Below are 26092 nucleotides of genomic sequence, written 5' to 3' on the forward strand. Positions count from 1 at the left end.
TTTGTTTTTAGTAATATGAAAGTTGATTTGTTTCAGATCTGACTAGTTAGAAATCAGTAGATTGCAATTTGTTTATAATTAGTTCAACCTTCATATGGGTTTGAGTTTAAAAACTATTTAAAATAGAGGAACTTTACAGGTGTTTTCAGGATTTCTGAATGTAAAATACAGGTCCACAATGGCTTATCTGAAACTCTTCGGACTAGTTGTGTTTCAATATTCAGAATTTTTCAGTTTTCAGAAAGGTAACATGAAAGCATGTATTTTGTTTTACATAACATCCCAGTGGGGTTTGGAACAATACCTAGAATAAAATATCTGACTCTTCACTCTTAAGTGTATTCCTGTTAATTAAGGATTACATTTGTGTTTATGAGAAAATATGCCACAATTGAGTTTGCCATAAATGTAAGAGAAAATTTTAGATGTTTCATGATTTGGGAATTTTGAAATTGTGGATTAAGAGGCTATGAACCTTTATTTGTTTTAATATGCTAAGTTTTTATTTTAAATACTTTAAAAAATTATCTGGTTTGAATAGTAGCTGGAGTTTCCAGGATGATGCTGACCAGAAACTAATGTATGGACTCCCTTTCTGAGCCTGTTAATGTTTATAAACATGGCCTATTAATCATGAGTCAACCAATGCATGATAACAAATGTGTCACTACTATTACAGAGATAAATTTTAGCATGCTATAAATAATGCTAAGTCATCATTTTACTATTCTGTATTGATTTTACTTATTACTTTTTCATTACTCTCAGACTTTAATTAAAACTTAAAACCTGAGGGAGTATTGAAAAAAGATGACCTATGGTTTATCTAAGGAGAGAAAGGTCTGGTTTAAAAAAATTTTGTAAGTGTTGTGTCTGAGTAGATAAGCATCAGTTTCTTTAGTCCTTATAATTTTACTATTTTTAATATATATCTTTAAAAAATAATAGTTTGAGAAAGCTATGGATGCTGACTTCTGAGGCAAAGATAAAATTGAAACTAGCTTACATATACTTGTGAAATCAAAAATAAATCCATTAACAGACACAATTTTCATAAAGGAAATTTGAAGGTATAGATGCAGCTGAATTTGCAATGTTGTATATTTGTGGTATCACAAGTTTTGTAAGCAAATGTATCAGCTCTAATTGTATACATTTAACATTTTAAGCTTCGATTTCCTTAACTGTGAAGTATGGATATACACTTTACAATTAAAGTACAATAACAGTACCTATTTCATAGGACTCTTAGTATTAAAAGAAATAGTTAATATAAAACATTCAACACTACGCCTGGTACATTATAAAGTTCAGGAAATGTTACTATTATACTTTTTTCTCAAGTGCAAAAGATAACTTTATATATATAACATTTAAACTTTTCTTTTAGATGTGCTGAAAGACATTATGATACCGCCAAATTTAACTGCAGAGGTAGGTATAAAAACACTGAATTATGTTAGATAACTTGAAACCAAAAGACTAAATTTTACTGTCATGACAATAATGGGTAATCTCAATTATCAAGTGAGATATTATCTTAAAGATGGTCTTAGAACATTTGAAAAATAAATTTAATTTTGCTGTTGTGCTTTTGGAAGCAAGTATCAAATAAACCTGTCAGTAGAACTAGGAAGACTAAATTGTAGAATAGACTAAGAATTAGGGGAAATTCCTAGACTAACAGTAGAATAAAGAGAGGGTTATATCTACTGTTAAGGTATTTAGTGTAACAATAAGAAATTAAGGGAGAAAGCAGTGCAACTTAACTCTGTTGAAATGAGTCCTCTCCAGGTGTAGTAAATTCTGTCTTGGAGCACACAAAAACTTTCACTTGTTTTTGTGGATCCCTTTGAACCATGAAAGACCTGGAGGGTTGAGAAGCTTGGCAAGATGCTGCCATGAAAGTCAAAAGGAGATGCTGCCATCCACTACAGATCGATATATTTTCCATTGCTCTCTCCTGAAAAATCTAGAATGGACTTTTCACACAGTTGGTTTGAGAATTCAGAAGTGCTAATGGCTGACAGCCAGAATAGGTTCACTAGGAATGTTTCATTTTTAGTGAATTTAGGCCACTGTTGACTAGGCAAAGAGAATTTTAATCAAGGTTTATCTGACTTTAAGTAGACGTTTCACAGGTTTCCTGGGTGTTTTGTATGCCCTTGGGGCAATGAAGATGGAATGATGGTACAGCTAGACAGCTGGCTAAGTGAAAGCTGTCCTGACGACTCCCTGTAATGGTAGTCATTGTCTGTTTGAAGAGCTGTCCTGTCACCCCAAGGGCTTAATTGATTGTATCTTGTACCACATTATGAAGTTGAAAATGTGCAAGACTTTTCACATATTTAGATGACACAGAAGATAATTAAGTACATTGAATGTCAGTCAGGAATTTTAAGGATCTTAGTAGAGTGAAACTGAGGCAGAGACCAGTAAGATAAAATTTAATAGTGATATATTTAAAGTCTTATTTCTAGAAAATTTTAAAAAACTGAACTCTTAACTGTAGGGAACCGAGAAGTTTTGGGTTCTTGTAATTCATATGAAAAGACCTTAAACTTCATTTGATAAACTTTACTATAACTGTGTATATTTTATAAGTAGTTGGTTTTTTTCAGTTTCTTTTGTAAATGACTTTGAAGTGTGTCTACAACATTAACATTTGCAAGACCATCTTTAAAATAACATGCTTGGCATTTTTATTATATGAAATGTAAAATGCAGTCTTTTCCACTTAATTTATTAGTAATCCGTAATTTCTTTGGAATATACGTTTTGTGGTACTGCAATATTTAAGTATTACACCCCCTTGTGTTAGAAAATGCATTGAGAGTCCTGACAAGAGGCTCATGTGACATTTCGTTTTGGATTTACCTCTACCTCTAATGTGTTATCACCTAGGATATGTTGTTGCTACTCCATTACAAAGTTTCCTCCTTCATAAAGTGGGGAAAATAATACTTGGTATCCCTGTCTAATGGATAAGTTCGACTTAATGAGACTGTTTTCTATTCAAAAATTAGAAAATTATCAGATAATAAATTATTTTTCTCTGGAGTTCAGATTTTCTTTTAAAACGTCTGTTAAGGTTATATGCAACATTTCCAAAGTTAACTTGCATTTAATAAGCAGTTCAGGGGAGATTTTTTTTCTTATTCTGAGGTTCTTTTTTTCTTTTCTTTTTTTTTAACCACAGTTGCACAGTATCCTTTTGAAGACCATAATCCACCACAGCTAGAACTTATCAAACCCTTTTGTGAAGATCTTGACCAATGGCTAAGTGAAGATGACAATCATGTTGCAGCAATTCACTGTAAAGCTGGAAAGGGACGAACTGGTGTAATGATTTGTGCATATTTGTTACATCGGGGCAAATTTTTAAAGGCACAAGAGGCCCTAGATTTCTATGGAGAAGTAAGGACCAGGGACAAAAAGGTAAGTTATATTTGATATTTTTTTCTTTCTTCTTCCTAAATCTGAGAACTTACTGGAAAACAGATTTTTAAAAAGATAGTTGGTAACCCTTCTTTCTTTCTTCTGAACATTTAAATCAGTGTACTACCTTAAGTTTCATATGAGCAAATGACTAATTCATTCAGTTTTTCTGTTCATGTAGCATTTTCATTTCATGCTAGCAAATCTTACCCAATATCTGTGTTGCATATTTGGTCTCATGAACTCTTTACAAAGCATTTAAAAAAGCAGCACATTAATCAACAGTAAGCTTGATATTCATGAAGCTTGCTTGAGAATAAAATGTCTTTGGATACTATCTTGGATGTCATTACCTAGTAAAGTGTGATCTTTACTTTTATAATACTTAAAGATTGTTCTTTGATATGAATATTCATAAACATAGTTATAACTAAGATTAGTTAATGATTTTTCTCTTATTTGGAAGACTAAAATAAAGACTGTTGAAAATCAATGACAAATTTAATTTGTGTAACACGTTTGAAAGCAAAAAGTGAACTCTTGGAGAATTGTTACAGTGATTTTCAAGAGATTTATTTCTTTGGATGGTAAGTATGGCAAAACATGTTTACATTTCTTACAAAGAGAATTTGTATATTTCTCTGTCTCTAAGAAGAAAAAATCCAAACTACTCCAGACAGATAGAAGAACTCAGCGAGCTCTATTGAGGGAGACATCATAACTTTTGTGAAAAATTTATCCTATTTTTAATAATTTTTACAATCAGGAAGGCTCTCTTCCAGTTTAGACTAATTTCATTTTAATTCAGTTTCAGAACAAATATAAGTGATCATAATCCATCACTTTGAGCAGGATAGTTGCATTGATTCCTGGTTTCTTTACTTCTCCCTCATTTCTTGTTTTATTTGTCTTTGTGACTTTTTTGAATTATATTCAAGGATGCCAAAGTACTATTTTTATTTGTGATAGTTTACAAAATTGAACCTTAATACTAATGCATGATTTTATTGAATGTTGATTATGATAGCTTGGTGTCACATTTCTGTATTCTGTGTGCACGCTAGGGTGGTAGCACTAGAATGAATTCCAGAGCAGAGAACCTGAGATGTTTACTTCGGTTCATCCTTTCTTTACTTAGAAACAATTGCTTTTACCTATTAAAAATATAGAAGGCAAATTTTTCTACACTTAAGTGAATAAATACAGGGCAGCACAGGGGTAAGAGGCTGAATGGGAAGAAAACCATAGAGAAATGGATCAAATTAGAATACCGTCGCAGAAGCAGTGGTAGAAATTTAAAACAGGGTAGATGAGTGGCAGACATTTCAATAGTGGGAAAGAAAACAGGTAAAAAGAGTTTAAAATTAAAATAGAAAAGTTGTGTAGCATGAAGCCAGAACTAGGTTTAAGTTAGGGGCTCTTAAACTGTTTATGTTATATACTTTAAAAGTATGCTGAAAGCTATAAATATCCTCCCACAGAAAAATGTGCATGTTGTACATGAATATAAAATTTTGCTTATAGTTTTTAATTGCACTGAAAATTATTTTTTAAACAAAGAATACAAGAGAAACCTTCATAAGAATTATGTTTCATTTTCTTTTTTATGCTGAAATCAGGGGCCACTACTTGAGATTGATGAATAAAAGTGGTACAAATTAACCAAAATTAAGCTTTAGTTCTGCTCAATAATAAATTTTAATGAAAGGGCTACTGTTATTTAGCTTTTAAATAACATGTTGAAAATATACCATTGTCTTTGACTTGGCAACTTTTATGTCATTTTTGATAACCAATCCATTTTAACTTTGTTTTTGATGAAAACAAGTGCTCAAAACCCTGTCTCGTGAACGAATGAAAGAGCAAATGGAACCGAGATTCTTTTATGAGATGAAAGTAGGCTTGTGTCAAGAAATAATTCTCTAAGGCTCTTCAGATAAATTCACGTTGCATCATTTTCTTTGCCTTCTAGTTGTTGAGATCATTTTTGGCAAGATTCTGGCATGATGCTGTGTTAGGAAGGAAAGGATTATGACTCCACATTTTAGTTTTAATGTTGATGGGTTAAACTGTTAACGAGTTTGTATTTTATGCAGTTAAAATTCTAGCTATAGAATTTGTCTTCTGCAAGCCAATGAACTTATGTGTAGCAGAGAATTTCATAGTTGCTCCCACTTCTTGACAAAACCTCTTGAGAAGTCCTTGATTGAAAGTCTTGGCTTTCATGAATTTGGCAACTTGCACAATAGCAGATTTTTCATGACAAATCCTCTTGCACAGTCTATGATTCAAGACTTGGCATTTGTGAAGCAGTAGAATACTTTTACAAGAGATAAGATTTCTCTCAGAATTGATGGTAGAATCTTAGACACCAGTGCATACTAATGAACAAAGTTGGAGTAACAGTGACAGGTAGAGCTTCTGTCTTCACCGAAACAGCAAAACCAGGTGTTTTGCTAGGCATTAAGGTATACTATCTTGTCTACAGAATACTGAGATTTCTTCAGGAGAAGTTTTTTTTTTGGGGCAAAGAAATATAACCATTTTGAAAGTGTTAATATCCCCCGAAGTGTCCAAAAAGGATGCCAAAATAGGAATTATTCTTTGTGCCACCATGCGTGTATTTGATGAAAACTAGTAGCTAGCCAAACTGAGAAGTCATTTGCTGAAGAGATGTGGTCTCTCCAAGTCATTCATGACCTGCTGCAAAGTTTTAGAAAAAAAGTGTTTTTTTGGAATGGATAAAATTGTTAGATAGAGGTACTACAACAGTCTTATATTTGTAGTTTGCAACAGAAAGGTGACCATTTATTTTCAAGGCATTTGCCCTCACTTTGTTCCCTGTGTGATTTCTTTGGCATTATAGCCAAAAGCCTTGTAGGGTACTTTAATCAAGGATTTTGAGTCAGGGGGCAAGTAAGATTTTTGTAATGATCTCGTCTTTCTGGAAACTACTGTGTCACAAGTTTTTATTATACTCCCTCCTTCCCTACCTCTTACCCTCTTATGCACATCCACCCTTACACATAAGAATACATACCCTGATGTAGGTGCTTCTTCAGGGTAGTTGGCTGAATGCTTCTGATAGTGAGAACTAGTCATATAAAAAGCACTTGGGATGTTTCATCCCGTCATATTCAGGGATTAAAGGAAAACCCAAGGTTACTTAAACTTTATTATATGTATTTTTTTCCTCTGCTTCCAGTTTAAGTTAGATCTAAGAGAAGTCTCCATAATCAAAAAGTGAGGACATATTTTAGTTTGTCAGTGGAAAGATATTCTAGTTATTGTAATCTGGTAATAGTGTCAGTTCTGTTTCTCTATAGAGGTAAGGAGAGGAGATTTGATGAAATGACAAGCCCAATGGGATATTGTTGTGATACAGGGGCCAGAGTGAAAAGATAGCATGAGAAGTATTTATGAAAATAAGATGTAAAGCCTTCAGTGTCATGTGGTAGAATATAATGGTAGCTACATCATCAGCAGAACTGCTCCAGGCACAGCATATTCTTCATCCTCTTATATGTTGGAATTCCACCCAAGTGAAAGGTGATGGGCTAGTAGAAAATGAGGTTCTGTACATGCTATTAAGGATGTACTCAGTAAAATTATGTTTAGTTGTTACATGATATCAAGGCTTGAAGTTAAGTAATTTGGCCAAAATTGATCACTTTAGCATCTTGAAGTCAAATCATTGAGATCTGCTAGGCTTATTTTATTAGCTCATGATTAATTAATATACGTAGACCACTATTTGTATGAATTATTCACAGGCTCTAAAGGAGTATGCTAAAGTGTTCCTACCTTTATCTCTGCATATTTTAAAAGGCAAAAAGACATTTATGAGCAGATGCTATTGACAAAGCTGTATTTTCAAAATGGTATCGTTTGCATTTTAGGTTGAAACAGCATTAGAAAGCTGGACATGGTACATTCAAGTCATAAGATTATGAGCTTTTTTTTTTTACAGGAATATTTCTTATTTTACACTGCTTTGAACAAGATTATTCAAACAATTAATGACAGCATTTAGAGTAAAATTTGAATTCTCTGACATACTGGTGAACTTCTTTCTATATTAGCAAGTCCATAAATCCTGGAATTGTAAAAGAAGTTTGAAAATGTTCAGTATTAATCTCTGTGCAGCGTCAGGCTCTCCTTAAAAGCCACAAAATTATGAAGTTGGCTTATTTTGACAAGGCTCCTTGGTTTATACCTTTTTTTTTTTTTTTAATAGATGCTGGAGCATTAAAGACCCCTGATTTAAGTAGAATAAGAACTGCCTGAAGTTGTTGTTCTTATAAATATAATACTGCAGGCTCCCTTTAAATCTTTTGAATTTGTCTTAAAACTTTCAAACATATCAGATGTTTACTGAACAGAATGCTAGTGAAATAATGTATTTTTAACCTTTAAAGGGTATAACTAATTTCATCATAAGAAAACTTAGCTGACCATGGTAAAGCTGCTGTTACCCAACTGTGGAATTCTTCCAGAGAAATAAGTATCTAATAATAAATGTAATTGATTATCCAAAGTAATTTTATTCTTGAAACCTCTGCTAAGAGATTTATCCTCTGGTCAGTTTTTTTTTTTTTTTTTTAGGTTGCATCTGTAGATTTGCATTTTTGTAACCACTATTTCAGGAGATACATATATTTTATCAGTTTTTCAATTTGTGTAGGATTAATTTTATTAAAATTGTCTTTAATGTTGTTTTGCTTGTATCCTTGTTTTTAATTATAGAGAAAAATTAAGAAGCTGAAGAAAATTGTGTTCTGATGACATTTATATAGGAGCAGAATGTTTCTTCTTTTTCTCCTCCTGCCTCTTCCCCTCCCCCTCCCTCCATTTCTTTCTCCCTCTCCCTCTGCGTCTCTTCCCCCTTTTCCCCCTTGGTTTGGAGAAAGAGGAGCCAGTTGTCATGTTTTTGGTGAAGAATTTATAGACTTTGCAGAGACTCTCTTCAAATTAATCTGGTGCAGCATCTTGACATTTTTCTCAGCAGACGTGGTGCAAATTAGATGGCAGAGTGGTGGTTGCCAGCTGACCATAAAATGTGCAGTTGTGTTAGTGATACCCAAATAGTACTTCAGGGTTTGAATGTTGCAGTGAACTCAGTACAACTGATACCTCCTATAAAGAGTTAGTTCTGAGAGTGGGATAACTGCTTGAGGGCAGGAAGACTCCTCTATCTTTTATTCAGTAATTTACAAGAAGGCAATTATGCTACACTTCCCTAGGGATCATTGCTTTGCATAGTTGATCCTTTTGCTTTATAAGCATGTGGCAAATTCTAAAGCAAGCTGTCGTGGTTCCCTCCCCTTACACCCCCAAAGGAAGCTCCTAGGGTTACTTCCATCTAGTCCTATGCCTCACACTATCTACATTTGTGCTTATATTTCAGAAGTATAATAGATAGTTCACAATATTTACTATAAACCATGAATAAAGAATTAAAACATCCTACCAATGCTGGTAAGTATATATTTCGGAAAGATTTACAAAATTTCTGAACTTAAAGAGACAAACTTCTATTATATGACAGGCTTACCTGGAATCTCTGCTCCTCCTCTCTCTTTCCCTTCCCTTCCCCCTTCTAGAATGGTGGCAAGTAAAGTAAGCATTAATAGTTACTTTGTTTGATTAAACTTCTAAGAAAAAACATTTGAGGTTTTGATTTTTTTTGTTTGATTTCGAAGTCGTTATTAAAGTTCCTGTATGTTATGATCTCTGTATATGAGTTCATTAGCTTATCTTTAATGAAGACTTAAATCTTCTAGAAATAATATTTTCACTCTAAGTGATCCAAAGAAGAGGAAATTTTCCAGTTTCTCTGAGGAGTGAATTTATGTCCCAATACAATCAGGTTGTTTTTTTCTAGTCTATTAACTGAATTTCCCCATGTAGTAATCTAATGAAATTTTCTCATTTTTCTCTTCATTTAAAACAAAATAAGCTGTAATTATCCTCTTTTGGCTTAAAAAAAAAACCTCCTAATATAACATTTAAATTTTTTTCTAACACATTAATTATCTTGGGCTAAACTGTGTTCTTCTAATACATGGCATTTAAGCCTATTATCCATTCTCTGTATATTCATAAAATTGTAAGATTTTTATACCTTGAAGGACCTTAGCAATTACTTAACTCAGACTCATTTTAATATAAATGATAAAACAGATCAGCAAAGATCAGTCTATCCTAGGTCATTTAATCTCTGTGTTATAACTCAAAACTGTCTCTCTTAACCTAAAATCCAGTATTCTTTTTACTGTACTGTGTTCTCTTGTCCAAATTAGTTTTCTTTATTATTTTGATCCTCGGAGTAGAAATAGAAACTTAAAAAAGAAGCGGCTGTATTATAATGGATTAGAACTCTTTCAGTTTTGAGTCACAGAAACCCAATTCAAAATAGCTTAAACATAAGGAGACGTTTATTGGCTTATATAACCCTAAAAGCTCTGGCCTGGATCTAGATGCTTAACAGATGTCAGAAATCCCTCTCTCTCAGTTCTCTTCTTTCGTCTGTATGTACTTTATTTTTAGGCAGACTTTTTGCAAGTAATGGCAAAATAGTAGCCCCAGGTTTACACACTGTCTACTTCAGCAGCTGCAATGGGAAGAGACCTACAATTTGAGCAAAAATTCCTAGATTAGGTTCTGACTTACCTGGATTAGGGCATGTACCCATCCCTGAACCAAACCTTCTGGCCAGAGACTTGGGTCATATATCTGAAGTTGAAGAATAGGGCCCAACCCCCCCTTTCCAACCCTCCCCCTGCCCCGCCCCAAACCGCAGGGGGAGAGATAGGCCCCCAAAGGGGAAAGGATACTGCACAGAGAGAAAAATATCAATTTTTGCTTCATATTACTCTCAAGGATTCTGTGGTTCATGTACCACTATTTAATATTTAGAATTAGTTTCATAGAACTGTAGCACTCTAAACTTTGGAGATTCTTCGTAGATGGGAAAAATAAGAGCTCAAAGAGATTGTGACTTCTTTGTTTTCAAAGAAGTTGTGACTTCTGTGTTTTCGTAACATAGTATGTGTGCTATTAGTAAAATCCAGGACACAGGAGTAAAACAAATTTTAAATCAGACTCATAGTTTTTAGGTTCAGATCTTGGTTTTGAACAAGATGATTAAGTGTGCTGGAACAGTTTTCTTACCCTTAAAATAGAGGAAATAGTATCTGTCTTATAAAGTGGTGTAGTGTTAGTGATATATGTAAAACAAATGGCATGTTGCTTAATATACAATAACTACTGTTATATGTTGTCATTGTAGTACTTACTCACCATTTCTAAGAGCCTTATTTTTTCGTCAAATTTACTTTCCTGTAATGATCTTATTGTGATCATTCTGAAACATAGATTTCCAAGCTTCAAGCAAACACTATGTTAAAATAAATAAATGATTTCTGAGTTTAGAAGTGCTAATGAAAAGTTTACTGAGGTAGAAAATTACTCTCTTAACTAAGATTGTGGTTCCGTCTTAAAGAAGATGATTTGAGAGTATTAATGCACAGAATATAAACAGAATACTACATATTTTGTGTTATGATATCCAGGTGGTATTCTGGTCTGGTAGTATTATGGCAGTATTCTAGATTTGAGAGATGTGTGTAGCTTATACTTTTAAATCTCTGTTTTTTAAGAGGTTAATTATACAGGAGATTTACATAAAACAACTCAGGTTAAAAAATGAATGATTTATTAAGATATACCAGAGAAATGTAAATTTCAGAAGCAGGTGACAGGATATCCGTATCAGAGTACATCTGCAACAAAATATGTAAAAGTGGATCAAGAATGTCATATTAACACAGGGTACACTCCATAATGGAGATTTAGCAACTACAGACTCTTAAGTGCTAAACATAACATCACAATACATTAAGTGAAAACTGCAGGAACTGAAGAAAAATTGATAGAAGGCAATGATAGTAAGATTCTTCTTTAAATATACTTTAAGATCAAGAAGGTATAAAATAAGAAGATACATCAATGGCTTGATTAATATAATAACAATAGCCCATAAAACATATTTTTGGTCACCCACAAAACACTTACCAGTATTAATAACTTATTATACCAACCATAAAAATCTCATCTCCATGTAGAAATATATAAACCTCACTCCTTGGTTACAGTTCAATAGAATTAGAGATTTCTTTTTTTTAAGAAAAAGTTTAATCAGGCCAATTCAGCCATTTGGAAATTTAAAACCACTTAAATAATTTTGGGTCATTTAGGAAATACAAATCCATGTGAGGTATTAAGATAATAACAAATAGATGAATAAGAAAATATAAGTTTATGAATTAGCAAACAATAAGATATTTGAACTACTAAATCCAAACACTGATTGTATGAAAATAACAATAAAACCAATACATCTCTTTTAAAGCCAATCAAAGGAAAAAGGAAAGAAAGGAAAACAAAATTCAGATGTGAAGTTTGCGGAAGGAAATAAAACTACATTATGGAAGTGATAATAAAAATTATATTCTGGTCTATGCTAATGAATTAGAAAATTTCATTGGGAAATGGGCAATTTTCAGTGAACAGGTTATCATAAATGCTTCCAGACGAAATACAAAGTCTGAATAGACCAGAATGAAATGTGTAGGAGCCCTGAAGTATCTGATCTGAATTACATTTTGGGTGGCTGCTGTCAAACCTTGAAGCATCAAATAATTATGTTTTCTAAATTGGACCAGATGTTAGAAAATATGTAAAACTTCCCAGATGACTGCTTGCATACCCCTTCTACTTCAATCTAATAAAGATATTTAAAAACCAAAAAGTATAATATGGGAGAAATTAAATAGTTTGGCCAAAGTAAGAGTACATAGAAGGGAGTTGTGAAAGATAAGAGTGGAAAAAGAGGTTGGACTGTATGTTGTTAAGGAATTATATATAGTGCATGACAAATTTGTTCTTATTTGGGTAGACACTGGGAAACCATTTAACAATTTGAATTAATCAGTAATGGGATTAATCTTATATTTTTATAAAATTAATTCAAAAATGGCATAAAAAACAGATTGGAAACTAGATAAAGGCTGATAATCAGTTGGCTATTTCAAAAATTGCAGGAGGTGACTGAACTAGAATGGCCACAGAAAACCAGGACTGATGTTTTGAGAGGCATTTTAAAGTCAAAATCTGGATTTTGTGTAGGAGTCAAATATTAGTATTCTAAATGAGCTTATTAACCTCTGGTTTGCTTTCCATTTTGTGGGTTTTGTGTTTGTGTGTGTGTGTGTGTGCGCACACACGCACAGGCATATGTGTTTATATCTGTGTATATATGCCAGGGAGTTGATATGCTGACTGATTAAGCATTCTCTGCCTGGACCTTCAGCATAGTGCTGGGATTCCTCACTTCTCTTTACTAAAATAACCCTGTGTACATTAGTGCTGTCCCTCAGTTTATTTCCTTCATGTACAGTGGGGATGGTATTAGAAGAGGTTTTGGGCTCAGGTGCTGGAGAAAATAGTGAGTTGAGTATAATGACAGAAATATCAGAGGCTGGTCTACGCAAGAATATGAAAGCTTCAGTTTTGGGATATGTTGTGTTCTAAGTGCATCTGAGATTTCAAGCTAGAAATTTCCAGCTAAGTGTAAGAAGTTAAGGACTGGGAGTTGGGAATAAAATCATATTGAGAGACACAGGTTTTAGAGTTAGTGTATAAGAGTGATAATTAAACTACTGGAGTAGATAGAATTGACATTGTAGAGGAAAGAGCTGAGATCAAATTTTTGAGATATGCCTACATTTAGGGACAAGTAGGCAAGAGACAGTCAGTAAAGATAGGAGAAAACCTTTGAGAGTGTATCCTATGACAAGAAGTAGGGAATTTTCAAAATGGTGGGGAAAATCACATAAAATGGAAATAAATGTAAAATAATTCAAGATATACAAATATAAATATTTAACCTAATCTTCAGTTTTACATGTGTTAATGTAAGGTATATAAAATGGCAGCCCAAAACTGAGCCATGGCTAATGACCTTTAAGAAATCAGCCTCAAAATAAAGATTTCCAAGATTTAAGGAGTAGAGACTTTTCCTTAAGAGTTTATATAGGAAGGGAAGATGAAAGTTTGAGAGAGATACATACAGAATCTTGAGAGAGTATGGGTGTTTTTTGTCTTTGAATTGTATGGTTGTTTTGGGTAACGGATAAGTGTTACCCGAACTTTTTAAGGAGACAAGTAGAGAGAGTAAAGGCAAATATCATAGAGGAGGTAATTAATAGAACATTTGCAAAAATAGAACTGAGGTGAACATGAAGACACTTTTATAAGATATTGGGAGTAAAAAGGTTTTAAGATGGGAGAAAGGAATTTTGGGGGTGCTCACATTGGGTCACCTCACGGCTCCCAGTAAAATGGAAGCTTAGTTCACTGAGGATGATGATTGGGGCAGGATAGAAAGAGAAGTGGGATGAACAAATGCTGAAATCATTGTAGTCCAGAGGTAGTAGTGTGTACCAGAAGAAAGAGTTATTGAATAATAGAGATTTAGAATAGGTGAGACTGAGTAAAGGCTGTGGAAAAGAAAAGTGGGCTGGAAGGAATAGTGAGAGGAACTCCAACTGTCCTCCTGGTCTGTGAACATAAGGGAATTGAAGAAACAGTGGATGCCTTTTGAGATGATGACCAGGAATGATGCTAAGTCAACCTGAAGAATGCTAAGTTTAAAATTGGAATGTTTTGAAAGTTTTACTGGAAGAAAAAAGGTTAAGAATGTAAGTAATTTTCTTCACAGAGTGGGAAAGGAGAGAAATTAGTGGTAGAGAATAGCACTATACTTTTTGAATATAGTTATAGACCAATTTAGCTTAAAAATTCTTGATTCAGGAACAAACTGATTTTTATTAGTCTTAATTTAAACGGAAAATTTTAAAACATACTTCTTAATCTTCAAGAGTTTATAAAGGTCAGTGCTCTTCATATGTGTAAAATTTTTGAAGATCAGTAAAAAGTACACTTCTTAGGTTTCTAAAAAGATAAATACATATTTAAATTTAATCTTAGTATTCAAGATACTATAGGTAAAACATGCACGTGAATCATTGTTTTCATTCATTCAGAAAACAGGATATTTGAAGTGTCATAAATTGCACTGTCAATTTAATGCAGAAATTTTACTCATTTTGTTTCAAATTCTAAATTACAGTATGATTCATTGCATTGTTAATTAAATTTTAGAAAGTGTGCATTATGACCATAAGAGAAAGAATAGTGCAGCGGACACATTAATGCCTGTGGTCCATACACATCTGGGTCTTCCAGCTTTTTAATGTTTGTAATTTGGACACAGAATTTGAGGTGCTGGTAATCTAACAGATAGGTAAGAATCGCAAAGTTATGATACAGAAGACTAATTATACATAATTTGATAGTAAAATAATAAGTTTACAATTGTTTTTCAGCTTTTTTCTTTGAACTATATTAATAATTTTGGTTCATCTTACTTGTATTTACACATTAATTATTAATCCACTGGTGACAACTAGTAGATTCCTAACATTCTTTCTCTACACAGTTGCCTTTGTGATAAGAATTTAACTGGGTATATAAACATCTGCATTACAGATACATTCCCAATCACTTGATACTTGAGAAAAAATAAACTTTGAAAGCTTTTTAATTATTGCATGCAAACTTATACCAGAATGGAGATAAAGAAAAAATATATCATCTATCATTCCACTAAACCTCAGAAAAATAACTTGACAACTTACAAACTTCCATTGATTTAATTTTTAAAAAACCTTATTTAATTTTATTTAATTTTTAGAGTAGATAATAAATTTACATGGTTCAAAAAATTTTCCCTTCATCCCATCGTCTATCTGCTATTTCCCTCAACCTGCTTTGTGGTTCTGTATTTTATCTTGGTAAATATGAAAAGTTTTTTTTTTTCTCTCTCTCAAATGACATTACATAATGTGGTAGAGAAATAATTTTAAGTTTAAACACTTAAAAAATTTTAATGACAGCTTTTAACATTAATTTCTGTAGCAGCTTTTCAAAGTACTACTACTTTAGTACTATTTCTTTAAGAAAATATATAGAACTAAAACTCCAGCACTTTCAAAATTATACCTTAAATATAGGTAGAATTTCTAAAACTGCTAATTAGGATTTCTGTAACATTTGTAGTTTTATCATGCTTTTGTGTAACTGCCTTTAGTATTTAATCTTCATGAGAATCCTGTGAAGATGTTACTGTCTTCATTTTCTTGAAGAAACAAACCAGTTTGTATTTTGACTGTCAGCATTCAAATCTAAGTCTCGATTGTATGATTTTTGCACTGTAGCCAAAATCTTAAATCATTTGTCCTGATTTAAAATGGCTTTAATCCATTATTTGACACTTCGTGTATTTTTTAAAATTGTGATACAATCACACTACCCTTTAAAAAAAAATACCGAGAATACTACAGTTAATATCTACATTCAATGTGCCTGTCTTTAAACTCACATAAATATACTTTCTACTTTTCATTAGAGGGAAGAAAAATTTTTATGTCCAAAGTTTTTAACACCTTGGGAGATTTAGATGCCAATAATAACTTAGAAATACTGTAAATTCTAAGTTAAATGCTTGAATTTTGTTTGAAGTCATATCATGCAATAGGAAAAGAATCCTTAGAAAAGTGCCATAATACTTCATTTATTCAGCATCATTAGAGAATGCATTGCTGCATACATGAGATTTTTTTTCTTGAGGTGAGTCAGGGTCCCCTTTTAAATACCACATGAACCATATATGTGTGTGTGTGTGTATATATATATATTTGTGGCATTTGTAATACATAACTTTTCTAAAACATTATGTATTTCCCTGGTTTCTTCAACAAAGAGATATATGTAGCTTAGGAACATTTCTAAACACCTTTGTTAATCAGACTATTGCATACATTTACGTCAGCTACATACTCATGTTTTTGTGGATTCTAAGGCCAGCATCACTTTTTGCTGCTACTATTCCTGCCTCCTAAAGGCAGTATGCTTTTATCTAGTTTGCTGATTCTGATATGCTTTTGTCAGGAAAATAGGTATCCAGGTTTGTGAGGCATGGTACGTTTAATAAGAATCCGTAAATCCTGTGTGGAGCCCTACGTGTAAAGAGCACAGCTGTAGGGCAGAGGCCTTCGACAGTTACTTCCAGTGGCCTTTGCTTATTGGGTATGGGTTAGAGATTGTTGTGACCATTGAATAAGTCGGGGTGTTATGATTGTATTTTAAGGGAGAAAAATTATTCTGATATTTTCCTTTGTATTGATGTTTGATTCATTCTATTATTAAACTGAATTTAAATACTAATCATTTAAGGTCAAAATTCTAATGTATATATGTTTTCAATGGGTACAACCCAGTTACCATAACCATTTAGTGTATAACTGTAATGGAACTTTTCTTTTGAATTTGGCTTTTCTTTTTTTTTTTTTTTTCTGTCCACCAGGGAGTAACTATTCCCAGTCAGAGGCGCTATGTGTATTATTATAGCTACCTGTTAAAGAATCATCTGGATTATAGACCAGTGGCACTGTTGTTTCACAAGATGATGTTTGAAACTATTCCAATGTTCAGTGGCGGAACTTGCAGTAAGTGCTCTAAATCCTCATCCTTCCATGTACTAGAACATTTTTCTTAACATACCTAGAAGTTTATATAAAAACCTAGAAAGAAATTTACCATACTTAAAATTTATGCAGGAGTGTATATTTTCTGAAGTATCCAAACTAATTAATTAGCTCAGTTGTTTAGCACATGGGGCCAAGGAAGCCAAGACCAGTGGGTTTAATGTCTTTGAAGCCAAATTATATTTATGAGAGGAATATTCTGTGCTGCAGCTACCAAATGCAGCTTATATTCTGACTAGATGACTAAAAAAACCTGACCCATCAGAGATTCAGCATGAGAGCAGCAATGAGACTCATCACATTACTGGTGTTGGGGCAGGGACTAGTTCCTCATATCTTGGGAAGACATGCTGATAGGGATAATGGTGATAGGGACAATAAAAAGAAGAGGAAAAAATGGTGAGACATGGCAACAACCTGAACTATACTGTATGAGTAGGGTTGATTCAGGGGGTGTGGAGTATTAGAGAAAACCTGGATTTAGGTGAGTTCCAGTGCTCGATTTGCTATTAGTGTGCACATTATCTACCTCTCCTTGTCTATGTTCATCAGTAAAATGAAGATATTTTAAAATCTGAAACTTCCTGGGGAAGTACTAAAGATCATGTAACTGATGTCTGCCTCTATTTCTCTCTTACCCTAATCTCTGTAAGCCTACCTCAGTCATCCTGGTCCTGCTCTGCTTCTCTGCCATTCTTGGCCAGAGTTCTTAGCTAGACTGATAGGAACCTTAATACCTTGACCCAAACCAAGTAGTCAAGGGAGAGCTCTTGGAAGGAAGAATTATCCAGCCCTGTAAAAGACCAGACTGTTGCTGCTTTTTTCTGTAACAGAGTTGTTTTTATTAGTTTCTGCCTTGGAAGTGATCAGCTATGTTTTCATGTTTGAGAAACTTGTTTTATTTATTTAGAGTGCAATTTTATGGTTTCTAAGTAAAATACCACTATATATATTTTTTAATACTTCTAATAATATTTCAGTGATATTTTGCAATTTGTTGTAGTTTTAGCTCTCAGCTTTAAGTTTGCTTCTTGAAAATATTTAAGTAATTAAAAATTTCTCTATCTCTAAATTAATTTATACCTAGGAAATTAATTTATTGATATTGTTTATCTTTGTCACATGGGTGTAATCACTTTCATTAGATTTTTTCCTGTGTTCTGAGAGCAAGCTTGTTTATTAAAGACCACAGATCTAGTAATATGGCATGTTAAAGGCTTCTAAAAGGCCTCATTGATGCTTTTGTCATCTGAGTACAGTGTAAAAAAACTGCTGAGTGCAAGGCACAAGGATATCAGAGGTGATTGACACAGGAACTTAGATTTATAGGGGAGAAGGAAAAAAGAAGGAAAAAGCTCATGTTCTTCCTATAGTGTAGATATCAGTGTAAAAGCCAAATGAAAGGTATAAAATATTAGAGAAATAATAAGGGAGAGAGAACATTCAGTTCAGTCACCTTACCTACTGTTTTTTCATGTGGTCTCTCTAGCAAACATCTGTCAATTCAGCTCTGCCTGCTTACATTTAAATGTGTGTGTGTTTATGTGGTTTTTTTTTTTGACCTCAGTATTACATTTAAACTTCTAAATTTACTGACTACTGAAATCTTTCTAATCTTCACTAATTTTCTAGTTCTCTGTTATGCACTGTGATTTAATACTATGTAGTAAAGCTGTGTTATAAGTAATTAATACTAAATGAGAGGTTGTATAAATTATAAATGGTATATTCAGAAATAGAAAGTTTGAAGGGTGGGAGTTGTCAAATAGTTTCATGAAGGAAGTCCAGCTGTTTATTGAACGTTGAAGAAAGATACAGTTTAGGTTGGCCTTAAAACCAAAGAAACTATTACCAGCACTAGGAAGTAGGTTGAATTGAAGCACAGCAGAAGGAAATGAGCTGGACAAGAAATGTAGAGATGTAGAACAGAATAGGAATGGAACATGTGGCTGACTGTTAGAGGACTCTGAATGGGCATATCAGACTTGATTTGATAAATACCATGGTGTCAATGATAATACTAGAGGCTTAAGCTGTATTTTAGGTTCAGTTGTATAGAAAGTGGTTATTGTAAGAGGAAAAAAGTAGGGGAAAGGAAAGCAGTTAAACATGACTTGCTTTTTAAGCCAGATGTGCTTTGCTAGGTAATCAAATGGGATGTGATTAGTTTTCTTTTGCCATTTATATCTAAAGATTTTGTCAGAATTTTCACCCTGGTCAAGTGAATAATTCACAGTACAGGGAAGAAATAAAAGTGAATCTGAGACTTGGAGACATCAATGTTGATATTTTGGTTTTAAACATGTTTTAAATCAGGTAAAGGTGAGCTGTTACATGAAGATATTTAGTGAGTACTTGAAAATATGAATGCTCAGAAGGAAACAGAGTGAGGACTGAGACAAACAGAAATTGCAACAATTTGGGTTCAGGAGGAGGAAGAGGAATCAGTGAAGGAAACAACATGTGAAAATAAAGTATCTTCTGCAAAGTTGTCAGGGGCTAACAGCCTTTTTCTTATTTGATTATTGTCTTAATATTTCTAAATAATGGAAGTTATTATATTCTATATATCTAAAAGGATTTTAAAAAGTTAATAAAAGATGGTCAGTGTGATTTTTCTCTCATATTATATATATTAATATGCATATATCCAAGAAAGTTCAATTCTTTTAGTTCTGATATTTGTTTACTCTCAGTATCAGTCTTTTTTTTTAAGAACACAGTCGATCATATCCAAAGATATATATTAGAATTGTGTCTTAGAAGTTAACAGAACCATACTAATGTTGGAATTTTGTTAAGTTTGGTCTTATCTACCTAAAATATAAAATTCATATTGTAAAGAAAATTTTTTCTTAGTGATTTGAAGAAATCTTTTTCTCTTATTTTTATTAAAACTTTTAGCTTAGTTTTTTGAGGAAATCTGGTTTCTAATTAGATTATCAATTGTTTATATAATTCGAAAATTCTTGAAGGTACACATTTTAGATGTAGTTTAATGAAATCTGGCTTACACAGTTAATTTGCTTTTTAAAGTCCTAAGATCAGGATTATCAGATTCTGAAATAGTGGAGTTTGAATTAATAAGATTACAAGGCATTTTCTTCCTGGTTGATTTTTATCACGGCTTTGAAATTATACCTTGTTTGCTTCTTCAAGCTAGACTTCCCAGGAAAAATTTTAGTATCACATAAAGTCTTGTAACATGGCTCATTGTACTTTTAATCTTTAGTCAAGGAAGTGAAAATTATTGACAGATTGTTAGTGTAATGTTTTCCTTATTTAGAGTTCCTTTTTCTCATGATAAATGTCTCACAAACCCATATAGGAATAATCCCACATGACTTTTATCAAACCTACTCTTTATTACATGATTGATGATACTTCTTTAGATATTGTATAGATGAGCCAGTAGGTATTTATTACACTGAAAAATGTATTTAGCTTACATAAATTTTCTGCCTTGTTCTCAGTTGTTGGTCACATTGATAAAGAATGTGATTTTTTTTTTCATTTTTAAAGATGATTATCTTTTGGTACTGAGAACTTTATGCCTCCCCACCCATATATATGTATGTATGTGTGTGTGTGTATATATACATATATTTTTTTTTAGTTTATTTCTCATGCACTTTGTGCAGGCTTATGTTTATATTTCTTGATTGTCTTGGCATGTTTCAAAACTTCAAGACCCACTTCTTACTTCCTCAGGTTAATTACTTTCTTTCTAATGAACTCTTATTTTTGAACTTAGTATACTATAAATGAATTACACATTGTCAGATTGTTTAGATAACCAAGTTTTTAAAGTTCTAGGATCTTAACATTCATGATTTTAAATTCTATCATTAATGTCACTAGGTATAGATACATTTATGAACAGATTTAAAAAATAAAACCCATAATCCTTCTCTTTCAACACTTAATGACCTATTAGTTGAATTGCTGATACAAGCAATGATACATTTTGAGAGGTCATATTTTACCAGTTATTTTATAATAGGCATGTGCCAAAGCCAAAATGCTTAGTAATGAAAGTGGAGTGTGTTTTGGAGGGAGAGGATTGTGCTGTAATTTATACTTGATGTCTGTTGCATTTCTTTGCAGACATTTCAGATCTCTTTCCTCCTGTTTCTCATGGTGGTAGCTTTACATAGCTTTAAAAATAAAATATGAGCTAGGTAAAATTAATTATTGTTCATATTTTTTATAAACACTGAGACTTGTGTTTATGGAATGTATTATTAACTTTGTTATAGATTATATTCTCTTTCTTCTTATGAAGGTGTAATGATTGGTATTTTGTGGTTTTTATTCCATGATAGAGACTTTAAAATACTGCAGCAAATATCTGTTTTAAAAATTACCTTTTATACAATTCATTTTAGTTCTTAAAATAATTTATATTAGATTTTTAACATCATTTTAATGTTGAAGTTTTTTTTAAACATTTTTTATTGATTTATAATCATTTTACAATGTGTCAAATTGTAGTGTTCAGCACAATTTTTCAGTCATACATGGACATATACACACTCATTATCACATTTTTTCCTCTGTGATTCCCTGTGCTATACAGTATAATCTTGTTTATCTATTCTAAAGTTTTGAAATCCCAGTCTATCCCTTCCCACCCTCCACCTGCCTGGCAACCACAAGTCTGTATTCTACATCTATGAGTCTATTTCTGTCCTGTATTTACGCTTTGTTTTTTTGTTTGTTTGTTAATGTTGAAGTTTTGATGTTTCTGTATAGTACTAGAAATCCAATCTTGGGACTTAACTATTTATGAAATAGAATTGACTTATACAAGTAATAGAACCTTATGTTGAAGGTTCAAATTAAGAAAAATCTTATATTGATTATATTTGTGACCTAATTTATTTTCTTTGTTTCATTTATTTACTTACTTATTTAATTTACTAATTATTTTTATCCATTGCTTTGTTTTAAGGGGTTACAGATGCAGAATTACTATTTTATGTATATTGCTAATATTAATCATCAAAATAGCTTTTGACAGTTTGACAGTTAAACTGTCATTTGCTGTGAAATGATACTAGTATGTATTTGACCACACAGATCCTCAGTTTGTAGTCTGCCAGCTAAAGGTGAAGATATATTCCTCCAATTCAGGACCCACACGACGGGAAGACAAGTTCATGTACTTTGAGTTCCCTCAGCCGTTGCCTGTGTGTGGTGACATCAAAGTTGAATTCTTCCACAAACAGAACAAGATGCTGAAAAAGGTTTGCACTTTACTTTTATTGGGAAAAGTATCCGAAATAGCCATACCTTGAATAGTAACCTCAGATCTTTTGCTTAAACCATTTGGTTAGGCAGAAATCATTCTGTAAGGAGAGATTAAAAGATATATTTTATTTTATGACTGACATCTAATAAATCATAAATGACCTATCAGATCTGCACATGCTTTGCTTTCAATGGCACTGGTGAGCCATAGGAAAAGGCCATGTGGCATTGTCATTTGAGGTGAATTTTCCTTAACTTGGACTATGCAAAGAAATTTTGTAAAAATATTAAAGATCACATACATACCCCATTCAGTCAGTTATAATCCTCTTAGGAAGGGTGATAAATTAACTGATAAGAAGTTAGAATGGGACCATGAATTTGAAAAAAAAAACCACTGATCTTTATGTATAAATAAAACCTGTTTTGTAGTCTTCTGTAATGACACAAACCACCTTTCCCTCATTTTGGTTTATGTTTCTTGAGACTGGGTCATTTTATATTTAGCTTCCTCAAAGTTACTGAGTATTTTGATTTTTAGCTAGGAGAGAAATTAAGTATGAAAAGGAAGTAAAGAAGAATGAAAAAAATGTATTTAAATATGCAAGTTTAGAAAGTTAGTGAGATTTGCATCTTACTATTGTTTAGGGAATGCAAAAGCACATTTTAAAACGAACTAACTTGTTTTAAAATATTAAGTATGAATATTTAAGGTCAGCTAAAGGTGCAAAATTTTTAGGTAGTAATGAGCAAAAATATTAGCTTTGTATATTGTTACTGCCTTATTAAATGTATCAGATAGCACATTGCTAATCTGTAGACAGTCTCTGTGACAGGATTGATTTTTGTTTTCCTGAGTTTTAGCTTTTTCTTGTTTGAGAGAAAATAGAAGAAAGCTTCTTCATTTACTTCATTCACAAAAAATTTAATTTATCAGAATTTATCTATTTTGATTTATCAAAAAGAAATATAATTTACTTTATCCAGAATCCAAGTAGCTGGAAAATCACAAAATGTAAAACTGATTTTCTTTCACCAGAAACCTTTTACTATGTGTTCTGTATAAATAAAAGTTAATTATGTCTCAGTAACTTTGAAAGTTTATTTTTCAATAATCCAAGAAGTGTTAACAAATTTTTAAAATAAAGGTAAGTAGTTTTTTTCTTTATTCACTGTAAGACTTTTGCATGTAAGATTTTATATTTTGCTTTAAAATATAGGCACCTGTATCACACTTTTTTCCCCCATACTTTTAGGAGTTATACTAATTCTTCTTCCAGTTTTTGTCACTTATACACCTTACATTAACACATGTAAAATTGAAGATTAGGTTAAATATTTATATTTGCATATCTTGAATTACTTTACGTTTCTTTCCATTTTATGTGATTTTCCCTGCCTGTTATAAATGTTTGTTTTGCTCTGATTTAAACAAAAATAGTTTTACTATAAATAGTACATTAACAGAATCCACATTTTTGAAAATTTAAATTTTACTAGCTAATTTTCTTCTGACTCTAAAATGTGCATATAGTTACTAACTTACTGACTTTGTGAAAATAATCGAAATTAATAAAATATTTTTAAAAGACTTATACCATATATCAAATTAGGTACTGTTAAAAGATACAAAGACATTTAAGATGTAAGATACTTAAGGATCTTACCATCTTCCTGGGAAAATGAACTTGAAGATAAATTAGAATAAAAGTTTTAAATGGCAGTTTAAGGCACCAGAATAAGATGTCACAGAGTTGTGCATTGTTAATTGTCAAATGAGTATACAGGCCAAATTCTGCTAAGTAAGAGAAGAGAGAGCATTTTCTGTGTTGATCAATAAAGGTTTGAAGTGATAAACTTCTGGTGTGGTGTAAGAAGTAATTTTTTAAAAATAGACATTTTATAAGAACTAAAAAATTGAACTACTTACTCCCTACCCCCATATTTTATTATTGAAACTTCTCAAACATACATTGCCATGCAAGAAACTGGAGCCAATTAATGTTTGTTTTGCTGGAGATGTAAAAATGTGTCCGCCTTGCTTCATTGGGAAGTTGTACTGACATTTCAAGAGCTTTTTTGTTAAAGTAAATTTTGTAATAGCTTGTTGCAAGATGGAGAAAATTAAATCCATTTCTGAGTTTTTAAAATATATACATATAAACTCAACTTTTAAAAAGCTAGTATTAGACTACAAAAGGAGATATTTTACTTAAGCTATTAAAGAAAGTTATTTTAGAATTTGTAGAATTATATTTTTTGGTCTAGAATTTGAATGAAAGAAAAATCATGTGAATTAGATGTAACATAACCCACAGATTGCCAAGCATTAGTCTTTGTGTTTACCTTTATTCAAAATATCAAATCACATATGGCATATTTTATTAACTTTTTAGGGCAAATGATGGATGTAGGTAAACATCTTAAAAATTTTTTTTTTTAATATGTCTTTTTTTTTTTTTTTAAGGACAAAATGTTTCACTTTTGGGTAAATACATTCTTCATACCAGGACCAGAGGAAACCTCAGAAAAAGTAGAAAATGGAAGTCTATGTGATCAAGAAATCGATAGTATTTGCAGTATAGAGCGTGCAGATAATGACAAGGAATATCTAGTACTCACTTTAACAAAAAATGATCTTGACAAAGCAAATAAAGACAAGGCCAACCGATACTTTTCTCCAAATTTTAAGGTCAGTTAAAAACATTTTGAGGAGTTGGTGAGTGTCTGTGTGTTTGTTCTATTCTAGATGTTTTGCTGATGAAAGACTTGCTTGACTAATTTTTAAATTAAGTATATTCAGAAGCAATTTTTATCTAGCAGTAACCTGAAAGTTTCTAGTGAAATCCAGGATGCACAGAGAGTCAAAAGGCTGCATTTTCCTTACCCGGTTCTTTGTTACTTGGTGAAATCTGGGGCAGGGATTGGGGAGAGGAGTAAGTGGAATATGAAGTACGAATAGGGCAAGAAAGAAGTGGAAAGGCACTCAGCCCCTTGGGAATGATTTGTATAGAATGTTCTCACTGCTTCTACTTTTGTCCCCCTCCAGTTTATTCTCAGCTCTTCAGAGTGATCTTAAAAATGACTTTTATTGTGTCACTCCTGCTTAGACTTTTTAAAAAATCTTGTGGTTTTTTGATATGACCTGCAGGAGCCTGCATAATTTAGCACAAGACTGACTACCTTCTACCTGCATCAACTCTAGCCACGTTCTCTCCCTGCAGTTCATCCAGACTGGTCTCTCTTCCGTTTTTCAAAATGCTGAGCTTCTCTGCCTCAGGTCTTTCTGTTTTTTTTCCTTCTCCCTGTGCCCCTGCACCCTCAGCCTTGCCCTGCCTTTCACCGGCCATCCTCCTCACACTCTAACCTTTGCTTCAGGCTCATGAGCTCCGAAAGGCCTTCTCTAATCACCCTCCCTCCTTCTTCGCTTTTAAAAACTCCGTCTACTTCCTCTTATTACAGAATTATTTGGCTCATTTTACTTGTACTTAGATGTGATATATGTAAGTGTATATTTATAGTTACAGATAAGAATTTTCCAGGTGAAAATCTGACTTGTAAAACTTTCCCAAATGGTGGTTTGCCGTTTTTTTCCCCTTTTCTATTTCTTATTCTACTTGATTGTCCCCTCTTCCTTTCACCATACCCTCCTCCTTTCTCTCTTTTAAAATTCTTTCTTCATTCCATTTTTATAACATATAACAATCATAGCTTATAAGTATAAGAATCTT

At 32.4% G+C, this 26092-nt stretch overlaps 1 protein-coding gene across 1 annotated transcript in view; it reads left to right on the plus strand.

Moving 5' to 3' along the window:
* Positions 1-26092, plus strand: part of PTEN (phosphatase and tensin homolog) — an 88653-nt gene that overhangs the window by 57580 nt on the left and 4981 nt on the right. Inside the window, exons 4-8 of the mRNA XM_031682458.2 lie at positions 1391-1434; positions 3200-3438; positions 16928-17069; positions 22191-22357; positions 24829-25053. Of these exons, the coding sequence (XP_031538318.1) occupies positions 1391-1434; positions 3200-3438; positions 16928-17069; positions 22191-22357; positions 24829-25053 (817 nt within the window). The remainder of the gene's footprint in view (positions 1-1390; positions 1435-3199; positions 3439-16927; positions 17070-22190; positions 22358-24828; positions 25054-26092) is intronic.

The sequence above is a fragment of the Vicugna pacos genome, chromosome 11, assembly GCF_048564905.1.
Source record: "Vicugna pacos chromosome 11, VicPac4, whole genome shotgun sequence".
NCBI classification, from domain to species: domain Eukaryota; kingdom Metazoa; phylum Chordata; class Mammalia; order Artiodactyla; family Camelidae; genus Vicugna; species Vicugna pacos.